The 20,248-nt window shown below is 29.9% G+C and overlaps 2 protein-coding genes across 8 annotated transcripts; one reads left to right on the forward strand and one right to left on the reverse strand.

The window, feature by feature from the left end:
* The first annotated feature begins 215 nt into the window (after positions 1 to 215).
* Positions 216 to 4,839, forward strand: LOC111034424 (probable NADH dehydrogenase [ubiquinone] 1 alpha subcomplex subunit 12). Its single transcript, XM_022315671.1, has 4 exons — positions 216 to 411; positions 2,026 to 2,108; positions 2,183 to 2,298; positions 4,407 to 4,839. Exons 1-4 carry the CDS (start codon positions 317 to 319, stop codon positions 4,536 to 4,538), a joined length of 426 nt encoding a protein of 141 aa, XP_022171363.1. The 5' UTR covers positions 216 to 316; the 3' UTR covers positions 4,539 to 4,839.
* Positions 4,840 to 6,642: 1,803 nt separating this feature from the next.
* On the reverse strand, positions 6,643 to 9,559 carry LOC111034392 (glutathione S-transferase-like). Of its 7 annotated transcripts, XM_022315636.1 has the most exons (6): positions 9,439 to 9,557; positions 9,108 to 9,253; positions 8,335 to 8,482; positions 7,643 to 7,810; positions 7,412 to 7,554; positions 6,643 to 6,879 (listed from the first exon to the last, which is right to left on the reverse strand). In XM_022315636.1, the coding sequence occupies exons 3-6, from the start codon at positions 8,462 to 8,464 to the stop codon at positions 6,706 to 6,708; spliced, it is 615 nt and encodes a 204-aa protein (XP_022171328.1). In that variant the 5' UTR covers positions 8,465 to 8,482; positions 9,108 to 9,253; positions 9,439 to 9,557; the 3' UTR covers positions 6,643 to 6,705. The 7 variants fall into 7 exon arrangements, with proteins under 7 accessions (XP_022171328.1, XP_022171314.1, XP_022171331.1 ...); XM_022315622.1 differs by having other exon boundaries at positions 9,108 to 9,559; XM_022315639.1 differs by lacking the exon at positions 9,108 to 9,253 and having other exon boundaries at positions 9,439 to 9,556.
* Between the last annotated feature and the right edge of the window lie 10,689 nt (positions 9,560 to 20,248).

Consider the following 20,248-nt stretch of genomic DNA (forward strand, 5'->3'; position numbering starts at 1 on the left):
ATAGTAATAATAAATAATAAAAAATCATAAAAATGTAATATTTTATGATAAATGATAATCGTTATTATAATATAGTTGTATGACACTTTAATTGATTTATTTAGTTTATTAATACTAATATACAAAAAACGAAATATTATGCCTATCCAAAATTATAAAATTATAACGATTTAGTAAAAATTAATAAACATCTGATTGCTTGACATTGATAACAACTCCAGTGATAATAGTTTTTAAAGTCAATTCCATCGGCAATACTTTTCAAGACGTTTTGATTCGACAATTTAAGACTTCTTATGGTTTGATTTTTGTCAAAATGAACAAATTTTTTCCATTCAATAAATTTGTCACTGGCTTTAACATCATCAAAGCCAACGGTGGACCATTAAACGCCTTAAAAAAATTATTCAGGTGAGTTTTTTACATTTAAAGAATATAGTTTTCCTGGCTAATTTTTAGCCATTTCCTCAAAACTAATCTTACTATAGAACAATATTATTGAGATAAACTTCAATCATTTATCAGTATAAGTTTAAAACTGAATAAATTCATTGTTGTTTATCGCTATAAAGTGCTATTGAGCAATATTTATGTCCGTCTGTAAATACTATAGCCCATACAACAGTGATGTCCAACTCTATAGTATAGATCATTTTAAATGAAAATTGGTAATTTTAATGGATGTGCATCTATTAATTGTACACAATACTACATTTTATATCATTAACTACTCAGATTTGAAATATTTGAAAAACAACTGGTATTAAATTCTTACTATCGTGTATCTTGTTATCTAGTTGATCATTCTTCAAGTTTTATTAGTATCATTATTTATTATAGCTGTTTTATAATCAAACAAAAACTTATTCATAAACATTCCATAACCAGGTGATTTTCACATATTTACTTACAAGTAGGTTTTATTTTTATTAATAAAAACATAGTGGTAGGACCAATCATATTCATACTATTTTCATTATAATAATATGTTTTGTAAATATTTAAGCTGATATCTTTTAACACCTTTTGTAATTAACTATCATGCCAAAACTTCTGGAGTTCTACCTATATTTTGCATTTAATTATATTTTAGGGTTTACTTAAATCATTATTGTGCTATCACTAACGAGTGAAGACAGGACTGACCATTTATTTTTATGGTAATGATAATATGTTCTTTATAACGAATTAAATAGTTTTTCCTTTTTTTTTTTATCTGGAAAACTTATAATTTGTACTTAACCCGTCATTGCTCGCGTGTATAATTTGGACACCGTTACTACTTAGAGTGATTCGCTCACCTAGTATATTTTACCATAAATGTTATATTTTATGAACAAATGATCGATAAATCATAAAATAAACCAATTTTGAATATTCTTTATTAATATATTGAAAAAAAAATGAAAATAATTATACTGACTTGTGTGCTATGAAATGTGAACCATATAAACCATATGAACGCGAAATTCAAACGCTGTTACTCGCGCGTAGAGGGATTCGCTCACAAAACGAGACTAGTTCAATTCGGATTGCAATAGGTGTCGCTATCGGAACGCAATCGTGCCAGTCAATTGATAAATCTATTTTTTAAATAGTTCGTCATAAGGTACTATGAATTTGGGAAAAATACAACAACACACAAGCCAGTGGTTAAAAACCTATAAACTATGTGAGGGAAATTCTCACACGCGAGCAATGACGAGGTAATCTTAATAGCACAGACACAATATGTAGGTTAGGGAAATCATGAATATAATATAATAACAGATTGAAATATTGACATCGAGAAAAGATATCATTTGATAAACCTTTTATAAAAAATAGTTAAAATTAATATTATTAAATTGTGATAAAAATATGTTAGGAAAACAAAATTAATACTTTATTTTAAAATATAAAATAAATTAAAAATAAACCGGTGTAGTTTTTTTATTGCATAATATTTATACTGCATAATTTTTAAACATTTTTTTAGTAATTAATTTTTTGATGATTATTAAATTGTTAACTTTTTTTTTACAGACAAGATGAATTGAAAATTGGTACATTAGTCGGTACTGATGAAATGGGCAATCGTTATTATGAAAACAATATGTATTTTTATGGTAATTATCTATCAATTGATGGTAGTATTTTTTTCTTTTGTACGAACGTTATTTAATTCAGTTTGTTATTTTAGGACGTAATCGTTGGGTAGAGTACAATGACCAAGTTTATTTGAATTATGATGCAAGTCAAATTCCTGCCGAATGGTATGGTTGGATCCATTACAAAACGGACCTTCTTCCATATAATGTAACTACCTATAGTTAAATAATTGAATATAGTAAAAATGGCAGGTTTTTAATTAAAATTACTTAATTTGTTATAAAAAGTATGTTTATAAAAATACTATTTTTTATTATCATATGATATAAACTAACATGCTTCGTGTTTCATGAACACTAAATAAACAGATAAATTATTACAATATCACAAAAAGTTATAACTTAAAACAAATATTTAGGTTTATTTTACATAAAAAAATTAAAAATTAAAATATATTAAATTAAAAATTATAGGTTTATGATAAAAACTAACATACATAGAGTAAGAACATGAAAAGCATAATTATTGATGAATATAATATGACGCATTATTTAAAAATAATAATTTTAGCCATTGATCTTACACTAATAATAGTATAAGATCAAATATAAATACTATATGACACTAAACTCCATTAGCAAAGGAATCGGTAATTAGTTTATAAGAGCTCAGATAATTTAAAAGTCCAGAGTATAATATTAAACACTATTATAAACAATAAAGTAGTGACAATAATTTTAATAAGCTTAATGAGAAAAATTACATAATATGCAGAATTTTTTCAAGGTGGGGATCAGTTAACTTTAACAATATCATTCTGAATAGAGATAAATAATGAATAACAATTGAAAAAAGTCTGTGTGTGAACCCAATATAAAAGTTAAATGTATTTTATTGTCCTCTTTTACCCCTTAATAACCTACCTTATACTAAATCTTACTACAACCCATAATACTATCCAGTTATAGCCGTTTTGCCCTTTTATATATAAATATATAACCAAATAGATTTAGTAGGATACAAACATTTTTAAGCCCCTCACAATTTTTTTGGACCAAGAAATAATTCCAGTGAATACTGTTAACATTTTTTTTCTTTCAATTTTGTTGTTAATATTACAAAATCTTTAGTTTTTATAATTAGTTCTTAAATGATTAAATAACAGTTTTTGGTTCAAGCCATATATTTATTTTCTTATATTCTAAAAATAATATAATTTTAAGCTAAACCATTAATTAATAATGTATTTATTTATATATATGTTATAGTCAAAGTGTATAATTGGACGTTGTAGTAAAATGCCCAATTTCAATGGACAATGTGGACAATTATACACTTTGCCCAGGCATTGTACAGGATGACCAGAGCACAGCTAGCAATTTCAATTAATTAATTAAAAACATATAAAACAATTTTTGTTGTCTTATTAATTTACAATAATTTATTTTATGACTATTAATAAATTTTTTAATTTATTTTTGCAACTTAAGCTATCGAGACATTTTAAAAGTACATGATTAACCTGCAGCCCTACACTTACATTTATATGCCTTGCATTGCTGTTTATAGTTACACCGGTCATATCCTTGACTGCCAAGGTTTGAAAATTTTCTAGCCGCTTCTCTTAATGATATTAGAGATTTTATTGGTATTGTTTCAATCCGAACAAAGAACTCTTTGCATGTATCAAATTTATTTCTAGTGTAAAGTTGTTGAAGTTTACCTTCAGTGGTACCAATTTCCTAATTATGGTTTTTTGTTGAAAAAAAGCAGGCGGCATCGCGATAAACTTACATTGCCCACAAACAACTTTGCATTGTACGCAATACCCGGCTATTGTATTACAATGCCCAGCTGTTATATACAATGACCAGGCAATGTACCCAAATTAAAAGCAGATTCAGCTTTTCCCAAATATGACGAGCATTGTATTATTATACACTGTATTAATGCCCGGGCACTGTATTACAATGTCTGAATTATACACTTTGACTGTAACATATATACAAAACGACTTTGAAGTCTAGTAAATAGGGTACAGTGGTACGTATAACATAATATAATATACAGCATAACAATACAACAATATTAAAACAACAAGTATGAGCTTAACCAATTTGTATATTAAAGAAAGATGAATCCTCATTTGCTAGTTTCATTAATCAATTAATTGGTTCATTTACATATAATTGGTTAAGCAGAGGAAATATTGTGAAAGAGTAATACGTGAGGCCACTTTAAAATTAACAAGTGAAAGAAGAGGATATGCTTATAGTTTGTTATAAATATTTATTTTTAATTAATGTTTCTTTCAGGATCCAAACAGACCAAAGTACAAGTGGATGGCCAAACATACAGAAAACGAAACTGGTACAGAACGCCAATATGTACCTTACAGTACAATGCCACCAAAAATCCAAGCTTGGGTACCACCAAATAAGAATTAAATTATGTGGTACTATTTAGTGTAAATACATATTAAAAACAAATTGTTATTAATTTCATTTTTAAATTAGTTAAACAAATATTGAATTTCAAATAAATATACCGTAAATTTATATTAATAAATACAATAGATATCACCTTTTTTGCTTATACTAAATCATTTTAGTTTAAAATAATTTGATTGTACCTATATTATTCACAGATATACTATGCAGCCATAAATGTTAATTATAAAATGAAGAGTACCATTTTTTACCAGTAATTTTTAGAAAGCATTAAAAAAAACAATGTAAAGAAATGTAACAAAACTTATTGTTTCATTCAGAAATATTTTATCAATTTATCATTTAATTTATATTGTTTTTGGTAGAAATTAACTATACTAATTAAAATGAAGTAACTAAGACTATGCTCAACCACAGTTCGCATCCCATTTCCATTTTGAGGGGTTTGATCCCTGCTATATTATAAACCAAAATATACTTTATACCAATATTGTACCTGCTATCATAGTTATCCCATTAATGAATAAAACTTCTGAACACACCTTTGAAATGAATTTTAAAATGTTAGAAAATTGTTTTCATCTAAAAACTTTGACAATATAATTTTCAAATGATTGATTCTTTTAGACAAACAAAATAACTAATATTTGTAAAACACATTGTTGACATTTGAGTGCAGTTAAGGCAGTGCTCCACGATTATTTTTAGACTAATTCAGTCACACACTCAAATAATCACTAAAAAAAAATAAAGAAAATTGTCTACAATAAAATCTTTAAAAACAGTCTGTATTGAATCTGTATGTCATGGTAAAAAATCTTTTTATAATAATATTAGAACATCACTAATTAATCAATAGTGCAATAATTATAAGAAGAACTTATCATCTATACTGATTTTATCTCAATTCTAAGGAATTTTTATTAGTATGAATACCAGTACCTATATGGGTCTTAATAACATATTAATTTTTATAAAAAATCATGCAGAATGTTTTATTATGTACCTTTTTTTTCTTCTTTTTATTCAATTATTAATTTATACTTATCTAGTTATCTACATTATCTTTTGTTTATTATACACGTCCAAACCACAATTGATAATAGATAGGTACCAACTTATCAAATTAATAAATCCCTTAAATTTGGTTTTATGATTTTAAATAGTCGGACAATTTAGGGTCCCACGCGTGACCACCGTTATCTGTTTTTCAACTTAAATTGCACATTGGCTAAATATTGTTCCTTAAAAAGACACACTTGCAGCCTGCAGGTCTCTTACATAAAAGAATAGGTACGCTGAATCATAACACAAAATCTAAAAACACTCTTACGGTCGCGGAACGTCCAAGATTCGTCGTCCAGTTGTCGACTGTGTGTCAACAGTGTCGTGACTCGTGATATTAACACGGATATTTCGATAATAGGTATTTCCGATTATTCTAATGGATCTAACGTCTGTACAGTGGTATTTCCATAAATTAAATTTGTACAGTCGCTATATAGCTAGTGTAAAGTGTAAACAACTTATTAGTAACACACTAATATGTACGATTCTTGCAAGTATATTATCTATAAGCTATACTTTATGCCACCGATTTCTACATAGAACTATACAAGTATTGTGGAAGTCTGTACCCTACACTTCTGCGGTCTACATAGTTTATACTAAACTTTAAGTACAACTCCAACACAATCGGTAACGACGATTTTATAAATGTGATAAGTCTGACATTTTGCAGGCTGGGTCACGTTTTTTACCAAATTTGCCGACTGACAAAAGCATATTTGGGAGTAAGCACCTCCCTACCACTCTCCCAGTTTTCAGAACGCCACCACCTACTTATAATATAAAAGGACTGGTACAAATTTTAAATTAATCATTGTTATTTTAGTAGGTATGGTATAGAATAGTACCTACGCCAACAATTAGTGTATTTTTTACTTTATTATTCTGTCGAAAGTTAACCAAATTATTTTACATTTTACTAAATACTATGTCAAAAACCAAAAGTAATTATAAATTTAATGTAACTTTAAATTTATATTTTACTAAATATTGTATTGAAATATGTAATACTTAAAACAAATTTTATCATAAGTGTGTGTGAATGTGTGATATATTTTCGTGTTTTAATTAATTGTATCCAATAAATATGATAGAATTAAGCAATGTCAAAAGATAATGGTCGTTTTTCAATCCATGCTTTAATTTTGGGTACTGCCAAAACCTTTTCTCGGAGAGCTTGTAAGTTTGGACGATCTTTCAACAAGTCAACATTTACTCTATAAATTAAGTGGTCCAAAACACCTACAACGAATAAATCAGCCCAAGATAACTGAAACAAAAATAAATCGCGGTAAGTACAATTAGGTTAACACTTAATCACCATAATAAAAACATATTAGTATTATTGTATTGTTATTTGAATAGTGAATACATTGATTTAATTGGGTTCTAACTAATCTAAATTATATACATTCAAGTTTATAAGTTATATGCTTTAAAACATTAACATCAATATTGTGATAGTATTGGTTATATTGGTAGACTGTTAAAATTAAGTCGTGTTGGTGAATAATTATAATAATATTATTTAAAATTGAAATGAGTAATTATTTATTTTTGTATATAATTCAATAAAATTATTATAAATCATGCTTAACCCTATGGTTAAATATAATAGATGTTTTGAGTGTTTTGACTTTATAATATACACCAAGAAATTAAAAATAATACGGTAACGTTGTTACAAAATTACTGAACAATTATTGTGTAGGTACAACGGTACATATATAATTAAATATAGATTATAGGGATAATTAAATCATTTAGATATAGGTAGGTACAAGGTACGTCATATTATCTACCTTTCCGTTTACGAAGTATCCATTATTTTCACGGACAATGTTCTCAAACTTATCCATATGATATGGAATTGTTTCATTGACCAACGTAACATACCTTGCAGCTTTAGATTCTTCATTTGGATCAAACCAATACGATTTTAAACCTTTAAAAATAATATTATACACTTTAAACGGTTCTTTCAGTATACTCTACATATAAATTTTAGTTTTTAGACAATGACTCGTACTTACATTGACCAAAATCTTTAAAATTGTCAACTGCAATATCTATCAATAAAGATTCCCAATCATCGCTGCCAGCTAAATTCGCCTTTTTAGCTAAATAGCGACAGATGGCCGAAGATTGATTCAATACTTTGCCGTCGATTTCCAACAACGGGAGTGTACCAAACGGCATTGCTAAGAAAACATAGCTACTTATATTACATAAAAACTATTTGATTTGGCCTGCATGATGTCTTGTATTTTAGTGTGTATTAAGAACGAACAGCTAGTAGGATGAAATTTTAACAAAATGGTTTTTAAACAATTTGAAAGTAGCACAGTCACTGTTTTTTTTTTTTTAATGTACCTAGGCTGTAATTTAAAAAAATGAATCAACTTTTTTTTAAGTTAATATTTTTCTCCATAGGTACTATAGAAATTTTAACTTTTTGAGTAAAATATTATATTTTTTGGTAATTTGTAACTTTACGTTTTGAATATTTTCTTAAGTTTAATTAGGTACTCAAGATTATTTTTTTCAATAATTTAACCACTTTTGAAAAATATGACCGACAAAAGCATATACATAATTACATTAATAACTATACAAACAAAAATGTTAAGAATACCCTGAATACCCACAACTAAATTAATTTAAATTGGATATAACTGTATACTTATAGACAATATGATTCGTAACAACATTTTAAATGACTTACTGTGTTTGACTGATGGCCATTGTTCAAGTTCGATACGGTTATCTTCGAAATCAATATCCAAATATGAAAGCAGGAATCGGATGGGTTCGCCCAGTGCAGTGAAGTTGAAGTATGTTAATTTGTAAGTCATGATTAAGACTTAACTCAACTGTAACATGGACAATTTTTTTAGACTAAAAATGTTGTTTCATAGTACAATAAATTAAGCAATACACAGTGAATTTTCATATAAGCGGCTATAACAGCTGAAAGACGGTGGTCTAACCATGTGTAATAATAACTAAAGAGTTTATTATAAACTTACAATCAAATGACAGAATTTATTGTAAAATATGATAAAGTAGCTAACTTAACACAAAAACAAATGTATAAATTATTGTTAAATTGACGACAGACGTACACCAAATGCGCGTTTGGAACCTCTAACTCTCAACAACCGACCATCATAATATTAGACCGGTCGCCGACAGAATAAATATTTACAAGAATTCTCAATTTTCTACCAGAGTGATTTTTATGTTCAAGGCCGAGTATAGGAGTGGGAATGTTGAGCCGGAAGATCGCTGATGAGTGTCGCGCGTAAGATTGTGTGTTGTTATTTACTTGTGCTTATTATTTTAATGGACTCTCGTAGGTAGGTAGGTACTTACCTAGAGGTCAAAATTAAAATGTACCATCCACAATAAGAATAAGAAAAATTATGGTAACAGTGGCGTGACGTATGACGCGTACGGTGTACCTGTATTGAATACATTTTGATCATTATACATTACCTATTATATTATATGATTTATTGATTATTATATTGGCTTAAATTTTTGGCGCCGGCGTAACTCCTACGAGGCGTGGCGGTTTGTTACGACGACTCGCACCGGCACGGGACTAGGGTGTTATTATAAATGTTAAAAAAACAACAACGCTGAAAATACATGAATATTATAAACAGCACAAGGCTTTATGATGTTGATGTATAATGCACAACTAGGTAATCAATAATAATAACAACAGTATCGGTGGGCGCCCTCCACGCAAAATGATACACTTAAGTAACAGGTATAGGTACAATAAATAGACTACAGCTCAGTAGAAATTACAAATAATTACACAATTCAATCGGTGTACGGTGTACGATTTATACGGATATAAGCATATTATAATTATACAAAATGTAAGATGTAACGATACCACAACGTCCACAACAATCAGACTATACCGACGATGGTGATAACAGCCGCGTATTATGATATGACGACAGCTGCGGGGACACTATCACTCGGCGGTTGACAGCTGTTGATGAGTATCCATAGCCTTCTGTAGGTACCACAGACTAAGATATATTATGTATATATTATAAATCCTCTATCTTAGTCCGTGATAAGTACCTATACTACTATACAAGCAGTGGTCGAAATGGCTCAAGATAAGTGGAGGGATGCCTTACAATTCAGATTTAGGCCTATACGAAAAATAAAAAGTTTTCTTATACAATAGGTATAAATATAAAAATCATAATAATTATTTCATTTTAAAACACAAGTCTTAGGAGGAATGCGTTATTCTAGACAAAATAAGTGAAGGGATGAAAAATGTAAATACAAAAAAGTAGAGGGATGTCATCCCTCCGTATCCCCCCCCCCCCCACTTCGACCACTGTATACAAGCAATGAGTGTATCAGTGTATGGAAACCGAAACAACATATAGAGGGCGTTTTTTGATCACTCGATTACTCTTACGAACAGCAATGCGGGGTAGCGGCCATCAAGGTATATAAATATATTATAGATTATTGTATTTTTTTTTTTCGTAAAGATGGCCTACATCGGCTACATCACTGCGAGATGTCGTTACGCCGCTCGTAATGCTATTTTTACACACAGTTGTCAGTTATTCTTATCCAGTAGTAAAAAGTTCTATGATGAGTATACGGCGGAGGAGGCGGCAGGCCAATGACCTCACGGCAACGCGAACGGCGGTAATTCGCAATGACATTATATGATATTATACAAGAGTTGACGACTATTGACGATCGCCACGACGCTCGGCGGATATAACACAATATAATATGAATAATATGACATTTGCGACGATTACTGGCAATTTAATATTGCACTTTGGACAGCGGCGACTTCGACGACTAATAATAATTGCAATGCGGACGAGAATCAGGAAAAGACAATTTCAGAGTTTGTAGGTGATTGTCGCGCCTGGATGTCAACACCAACTAGCGGCACGCATGATGTATAGGTGGTGCCGTGGCGGTTATATCCAGAGGAACTCTATACCAGGTGTATAATAGGTCTCGATAACACAGTACCACACGCTTTGGAAACGCGCCGCGACAACCACCATGTTTACAACCCTCCCTTTCACCCCCCCCCTAACACTTTCGAGGACGACCAGGCTGTCTCGTAGTTTTTGGGCACGTGCGAGAGGGAGTCGAAAGTTGTAGATCTTGCGTTATGGCGCGCATCTTTTGTGAGGTACTGATTAGGTATAAAAATGGCGGCAACTTGAAAATAATATACTTTTTGATTGTGATGTCCACTGTAGATCAGGTTCTCGCGAATATAAATTATGAATTTAAAAAAATATTTAACCTTCATATTTGTAATTAATGAATAGGTAAATAATATTATGCTAATATGCTTAGTATTTAAGTATAGATGTATAGTATAGCTTTAAGAGCATTGATGTTAGTGATATCTCAGACCGTGATTCGTTTGTTTTTTTGACTCGGTAGACGAGAACCTTTGAACGTGAACGGCAGTGACATCTATCGCTAAATTTTGAATTGTTCTGTACACTCTTACTCTCGCAATATCACAACAACCAACACTCACTTTTTAACTAGATGACGCAATAGGTATAAAATAGCTTCAATTTTCAACTTCAACATCTTTGCTGGTAGAAAAGGGAATCTTAAATTTTTGGGTTGTGAGAGGGGGGAGTAAAAGTAAGAAATTCCCAGTCCTTTATTTAATAATTAAAAAAAAATAGGAAAAGGATAATCTTTTAAACTCAAAAGTAGGAAGTCGTTCTAAAGGGAAATAAATGCCAATTTATTTTCAGAAGTCTTATGTAATCAATAGATCTATCAGTTATAAGTATACAAAAAAATTAATTTTTGAGGGCAAAACAAAATCGTTCGCTGTACAACGAATAATGATACATGACGTATTAACGTGGATGCGTGTGTTAGAGTGTGTTACTATAGTCACTACGGCGCTATATATACGACCCAATACACTCTCTACTCACATTATTGCCTATACTGAACTACTCTATACTAATAGCTGTAATTAAATAGTTTGGCTGAATTATGTAAATTTTCAAAAAAATTTATTTTTCCCACATGCTAAACGTTAATTTGATGAAAATTAAAATTGTGACTAAAACAATCTTGCGCAGATATCATCGATCGTCGTAAATTATATTCAGAATACAAATCGGTGTAATCATTGCGACGCACTATTTAAAACAAAATAAGTGGGAAGTTTTTTACTACATAAAAAAGTGGAGTGGAGTAGGACTCACGTTCAATGGCCGTGCGAAACGTGGTCGAAACGTTGTGGATGGTACCTATAGGTATAGTATTTTTTTCCTCGATCCTCTACTAACTACTAAGGTTATTGGCTTACAATGTGTATTTGTAATATTATACCAAAATATAAGTTTAATAAATATTGTCAAACCGATTTCAAACCCATGAGCAGTATGAAATCAAAACAACAGCGTGACACGGTGAATACGAGCAGTGTGTGAAATCATAAATCGAGACCTGCACACTAATCCATGCTGGGTTTATCGACCACTCTTATATATTTTGGTATATTATTTTATCGTTTGAAATAAGTGCCGTTCATCATTGAGACAGTCGAATCACACGTGTATTTCATGACGTCTCGAATTCGTATTGAATTTTATCAATATGCACCTATACTGATTACTGACTATAACGGACGCTAGCAGCGAAAACGACGCCTTCGAAATCACAGGTCTTTATGGAATAGAAATCCGCGGGACAACACCTAGCCGGCGGCAGCGATCACAAGCTAAGTGTGACTATGTACAAATTATGGGTATAATAATATATTATGTTGGTTCTCATGCCACACAACCAGCGAGTACAGAGTGCCCGAGTTGAGTAGTAGCTATTGTAATAATTTTGTATTATGTCATATCATATTACTATTGAATATTGTTAAATCGGCCGGAATCAATATATGAGATTTCAATAAATAATAAACTGAGAAATGATCCACCGTCGAAGATAGAATCTAACTTAATTTTATTTGTTAAATATTGAACTAGGGAAATGCCCGTGTTTACCCACGCACATAGGCCATATTGTATCTGTGTTGTTAAAATTCGAGAGATGCCTACACTCTATCCCGAATGAGAACATCAGTAGTCGGCGCGGCCGATTAGTGTGGTCATAGACCGTTTGGGAGAAGTGACCAAAAATGTGGTCGGTTTGAACGATTGGGCGAGTGTTTATTTCACGAAAAATACTGTTTGGGCGAATAAGTACGAATAGCTTATAGGTAAATTAATTTATGCATTGTTATGTTGTATAGTAATGTACATCGTTAATTGATAAATAAAGCCACGTACGACGTACATAATAGATATAATAATTAATAATGAACCCTGTTTTTAAAAACGCTTGCATCAAAGTCATCATGTTTTTATATTGCTAGGTAAATATAATTTCACTCTTTCAAACAGTATAATAATTGATAGTTGCCTTAACAGACTATATGTTTTTTGGACAAAACTATTACCTTTACCCAAACGACCACCGTCTATTCTCATCGGACTTCCGTTTCAATAGCCATCTTAAATCGAATAATTGTATATTGTACATTGATGAACTACTATAGTAATCGGGTATGAGTCGCTTTACTTTGGATGATGCCAGTCTTACCCTTCCCCCACAAAAAAAAAAACAAATGTCAACAAAATTCAACCAAATGCCTGCCGATGCAAGTTTGAAATCAGCTGTACATGGCTGTTTGCTTTGATGATAAACTCAAGTTTCAACAGAGGGTAAATTCAAACTACCGATAAAATAATAAAAAAAAAAGCTTGCTTAAATTATGGAAAGCCGACAAAAATGACTAAATAAAACCAAAAAACGTCTTCGAACCAAACCGTCGAATGTCAATGATATTGTGTAATGTACCTATGTATGAATATTTTTGAGCTGTTCCAATAAAATATATTACACGCATTTTATAAGGCAACTGCAGTCATCTTGGAATAATCGTCTCCCGTGGTTAACCAATCATAGCTATAGGATGACCATCTATAGACTCTAAGGATATCATCACTCAGATTTTATACAATAAACACCTATGTCATACAAAATTGTAAAATACCTACTTATTTTAAATACCTATTTACAAGAAAATGTATACCTATATAATTATTGCACTACTTATATTATACATGTTTTAAATTAATAATCCAACGAATTCAACAACGAAAATTGATAGCATACTGAAAATAATTTAAATTAGGTACTTTAACGGTGTGCAATAACTATTATTTATGTTTCTTAAGAACTTTGCACGCCGCAATCTATTGTCTTGGTTAATCCCACGCACATCGTATACAACAATAAAATGTATAGCAATATGCTGAGCGCCCTATTTTTAACACTGAAATATTGGAGGTTATATCTATTATTGTCATTTGTTATGAAATATCTATTTTAAAGAAATCTTTTTTTTTTAAATTATTGTTTGTATCTTACAAATTTGTTGGTTTTATCATTGTTAAGCTGTAGGTACAAGGTATCTATCAATATTTCATCACATTTAATTGTTATTTGATCCTTTTAATATAAATACTTATAAAAAGGTATGATGTGTAGATACTACAGGTATGCTATGCATTTAATAACAACATATCACACCATTATATTACACAAACATCTCTCTACAATGGTAGACAACTCGATGCATGTTATTCAAATAAAATAACTTCAAATCATGTTCATAAACAGAGAAAATAAAAAGAGAAATTTCAATAATTTTACTGTAGTGCAAGGCGTTCTTCAATCCATAGTAAACCTATGTGGCAGAAGGTTGCTTTATTGCATTATAGGCCATTATCAGTTGCATACATATTAAATGTATAATGTATATAACACATATTATTATGTTATAATAATATAATACATAATATGTACAGTTTGTTACATGCAACCTGCAGTTTCGGATTAACCTGCACTACTGACGTGGTAGGCACAAGACTACTGCAGACGCCGAAAATCAACATAATAATATTTACAATATGAAAATTTAAAATATTAAATAAGTCTTTTTTTTTCATTCTTATCATAAATGTTTTTTTTAAATGTTATGTTTATGATAAAAATGATATAATTAATAATAATTGTAATGTTTTTTTTATCCGGAAGCTCCGGACAGCAATATATCTAAAATTCGTACATATTTTACATATTTGAATTAATGAACAAAGACCATGTTTATTCAATTCTCATAATGTCATCGCACTTACATATTATTCACTAGCCCATCTCGATTAAATTACCGAACTTCAGTTACCAGTGTCGTAAAAGAATATATTCACAGACTGTAAAACTAGGAAAAGCCCATGTATAACTAATTGAACAAATCTAAAATATATTTCGCATTTTTGCCTATAGCGATTCGTATTTTTGTACAGTTATGAAAACCGTTAAATTGTCTTAACCATCGTGGGAGGAGGGGGAAGTCTGCACGCAAGTACAAAATGGCTTAATCCGGGCCCCGGGTGCAACCTCAGGACTTGTGAATTAAATATATGTATAACTATATATTTGACTGTTTATAAACGTGTTCTGGAAAATAAGAAGGACACGGAATAAGACCAGATAACGTAGTATGTACCAAATTATTCTAACTATGACTTCGTACATGCAGGAACTACCATTAAATATTCCAAAAATATGAAGTTGTCAGAACAAACTTATTGACAGTTGCAGTCTACCGTCCCGTAGATCATATTAAAATGCCAATGTATCCATATGTTTTTTTATTAATATAAAGTTTTCCTGACATGGTCATCTAAACTTAATGTTACTAAGGTATACAATTTTTTTTTGTGATAATATTATAGAAACACTGTGTTCCTTGTCTGTATTATTATACATTTATACAGCACTGCACTTATCGGAGTGATATAATAATAGTATTATTAAAGATGGCAAATTTTTTTTTTTTGTAACTGAATATTATCTATTATACTATTAGCTCTTATCCTATGTGATTACTTAAATGTCTGTTACAAAAATGATATTCTTTAAAGAAAAAAAATTAATATTATTTAAACGGCATGATAATAAATAAAACAATAAGTATCTCATTTGAAACCAAAAAAGACGATAACAGTTCGTAGATTTATTCAATATTATTGTTAAAATATGTATTATAATATTTATAAATATATTAAACATTATTCAAATGACTCATTGAGCCATTTAAATTTTGTGCTGAGAAAGACTCTACTCGGTCAGATAATAATATAAAAATTAAAAACATAATTTAATGCCTAAACGAGTCTTACCGCGGGTTATCAAATTGAAAAACATTTCTGATACCTATTTAAAAGATTTTTCTGGCTGGACTGACACGGAAGTATATTTCATTCATATAGACAAATATTATTATGATGTATCAGTCTGAGTGATTCAACTTAAAAAAATTCCGCCCATGCGTCTCCATATTATAGTATTATATTACATAGGTACCTATACATAAACCTATAATACTATTTCAAAACAATAAAAATGGCGAATATACTTAATATTATCATAGAATAATTGTATAATAACACACGCTCCAATGTGTTAATCTACGTACGTGTTGAAATATTTTTGGTATTATTGTTATTAACTCTCGACGCCTTTCTTCCAACAAAGTACATAGACATACGGAATTTGACGAAACTGTTTTCGTCATTATATTATTATATTTATATTTTGCTGCCGTGGCGGTGGTGGCGGTATATTGTGGCGCCCTAAGGCGTCGTATTCCTTATGTCATTGCAGCCGAACCGAGTGGCCTTTTTGAAATTAAAATTGTGAAAAAAATATTTCGGACCAACGAAGACGTCGCCGTCGTCTGCAGCCACACAGTTAGACGCGATATTATGGCGCAACTCGCTCGCCCACCCTCGGGCTTTATATTTTATGATGGGAGCGTTTAATCATTAAATAGGACGCGATATACGTGTGCTCGCACTCACACGGTCATCTTCAGGTCATTAAATAATGCATTAGGCTTGTAAAAAAAAAATAAATAATAACCATACTGTACAATATTATATTATTTTTGTACTGTAAAGAAACGAGAAAATGTATGACACGGTATAAGCGCGCGCGCGTGTGTGTGTGGTGGTATACATATACTGTTTGTAGTATGTGTTAAGAATTTAAGATCGTCTATTAGATACTCTATTCAACAAATATATAATATTTTTCTCTTGTCAATTATTCTTGTTACTTTGAACAAATAATAAATGAACTTATTATATTACGAAACAATTCAGTATAACAAATACAATGTAGTTTATAAATATTAATTTCATACCTACACTACACAAAAATATTTTTTTTTTGAAATCGAAGGGCCTGGCACAACAACAAGATAAATCCAAGATTTCCGAAATCGACTTTTCCATGAAATTTGTTTTTACGGAAGAAATGCTTTTATATTGGTACAACAATCAATCAAATCCGATTATTTTCTTCAGAGTTATCAGTTATCATACATTTGGTTTGGCGTTAAACGGGGATAACGAATTTTAAAATGGTCTCTTCGAACGATTTTAAAATGTGGACTTATTTTGTTGTTGCAGACTGCAGTAAGTGTAAGTCCTTCAATTGCACACGTTTAAGTATTCAGTTTTATACGTTTTTGTTTTATGTTTCTAAACTTATGTTTAGAATTCAGATACATTATAATATTATCCCCGCTGTGTCTATCAATCCGTCCCGGGATTATGATTGTTGATTCATTTAACAAGAAAGGTATTATAAACATTATTGTAAAGATTAAAGTTATTATTATTTTTATTAATCGATATATTATAATTTAAAATAAATATATCCATAAACACGATGTAGTTATAGGTCAAGTTATCATTGTTATTTCCATTTTATTATTTAAAGTCATCTAAAAAGAACTCGAAATATATTTGGTTAGTCTCGTTAATAGTTTTTAATATTAAAATTTAATAAATAAATAATTTTATCACGGTTCTGTTAAAAGTACATTTTATGAATATAAATAAAATATATATACTAAATTATATAAAATCCATGTTAACTATTATTAAAAATATTAAAATATATTATATACATATCATACCATAGCCAAATCTGATAAAGTATTAAATCCAAGTTCATTTTGAAATTTCATGTAAATTATTTACAAATTAATTAACCGTCTTAAGATATTTAACTTATCTAGGTGCCCGCACACAAGTATAATAAACTAGGTTACCAAATTATTTTTAAATGCATTTATGCAATTATTATAGTAGTTTAAAATTTGAAAACTTATCACACTCACAGAGAAATTTCTAATTTTTTAAGCATTTAAAGGTTTGATTAGCATTGATGTTGCTAAACAAAAATTGAAAGTTTCGGATAAAAAACTTAAACGAACACTGCAGTTACAATATAAAATGAATAAAAATGTATATGTAATGTTGCAGTAAACACATAAAATGATTTTCGTGTAGGCGGATTATGTTGGTAGTCGTTTTATTTTCAATAATATTACATACTTCTGATTCATATATATTTTTATGAGTCACACTTTATCGAATTTTTAGCAAAATTTGCAATATTGCTTTTTAAAAAAAATACCTGCTTGTAGTATAATTAATAGAAAATGATACACATTACTAATACTACATGAATGATAAGGGACATATATTTATTTATTTTTATACTTACGGTCGAGCCATTTTTACAGACATGAAATAGACATAAGTTACGGATATAATATTTTAATTTACAGAAATAAACATTAGTGATAAGATTCAAATTATTATTATTCTAAGAAGACGGGGGATAAATTGACTAATTGTTTTAATCTACGGATTGATTTGTTTAACATAATACAATTTGACAGAGCATCTAGGAATGCAAAATGGAGTATTTGGACGGGTTGGTGGAGAAGGAATACTAAAATGAATTGTATATGTATTATGTAAAAGAGTTTTTGAATCAATTGTGCCTGCAGGCAATAGGCCACATAAGAATTTTGGGTTGGCATTAAGTCGGCAATATGCCAGTGAAGACAGATTAAGTTGGTTGGCGATCCTCTTGTAGACGTGCTCAGAATGGGGTATCTTCAGAGAAAACCCGTCTAATAATATATCTTGATAATATAACTGCTGGTTCATTTAACTACTTCACCTTTTTTCTATTTCAATTTTATAATTTAAAAAAAAATTAACGGTACGTTTATATTAATATTATATAAGCATTTAAAGTTTAGATGAGTTGTATTGGCCAAGGTGTCGCCTTTGAAAAAAATGTGAACCACTAAACGCCGCTTATAGTGTTATCCGGGAGCGATTGTTCGTAATATAAACTCCGTTTATTAATCAAAGTGTATACTAAATACTGATCTAAATTTTTAAACGTTAATCTGCTTTTAATTATGAAACTAAAAAAATATTGACTTCTGTGAAATAAAATTAAAAATCACAAATATACTTTTTAGAGTTTTTGTATAATAATATATATAGTGGTTAACGTAGTATGTACTGCAAAGTATATGTACCTATAAAGTGTTGTACTGTAATGGGTGTTATGAATACTTCAAACTATAAAAAAAACTTTTTTTTCCAATTTCCCGGGGTCGACAAGAGAAACTTGTAATGTAAGATGTAACCGGTGAAATGTAATTCACATGACCTTCGGCTGGTCAACTTAGTTGAACCAGATAAAAAATATTGGCGCGCGCATGACGTATACGTTATAACTGGGTTTCTGACGATGCGTTGAATCGCCTACACAAGCGTGGACAAACGTTCATGTATTATTTCTTAATTCATACACAAATAAGAAAAAAATAATGACTAAAATGAATACCTAGGTAATAAATAATAATAACAAATTAAATGTCAATGCATGTGCTTATTAGGTTTCGTATGTTACGAATTATATATTTTTATTTCATATTTACACGTTAACACGCACACGCAATTATATTTACATTTTGTATATTATCAGTAATTTGTAATATGCACAATGCACCACGATGATCGATAAAGATTGTGCGCTGCCACTGTGCATGCTAAGTTTGAAAATAATACGTTTTATAGGGCACGGTTACAACACCGTGGTTTTCTAATTCGACGGATGGGTAATTTTTTTTTTCATTCGGAGCACTGCCTCTCGAGATCCTGAAGCTCTTTCACCGATTCACATATATGAAGTATAGGTATAGTGGTATACATATACAGGTGATACATGAATGTAATATATAATAATACCATGGTAATAATTCAATTATTTTTTTTTCTCTAAACCCTACATTTTTTAGCAGACAGCAGTTACAAGTAACAACTATCAAGTGTAATATCATATTGTACACATACCTACTTACGTCGATATGTGTACCTAATATGATATCATATCGAATTACCGATCATTAAATTACCTAGTTTTTGGGATTTTATCAAATTTTTACCAGTGGCCAAAATGTGTGCTGCATGTGGTTAGTGTTTCACACTTGTGTATAATTTACAAGTTAATAGTACCGAGGTATCTACTTATTACCAAAATACCTGCAATCCATGCGGTAAAATATCCCATGTCTGACCATTTCTAAAGTCGACCTTAAAATACTAAATCCAATATTACATCTATTTTATACTTTAGTA

This window comes from Myzus persicae, unplaced genomic scaffold (assembly GCF_001856785.1).
Source record: "Myzus persicae strain clone G006 unplaced genomic scaffold, MPER_G0061.0, whole genome shotgun sequence".
NCBI lineage: Eukaryota > Metazoa > Arthropoda > Insecta > Hemiptera > Aphididae > Myzus > Myzus persicae.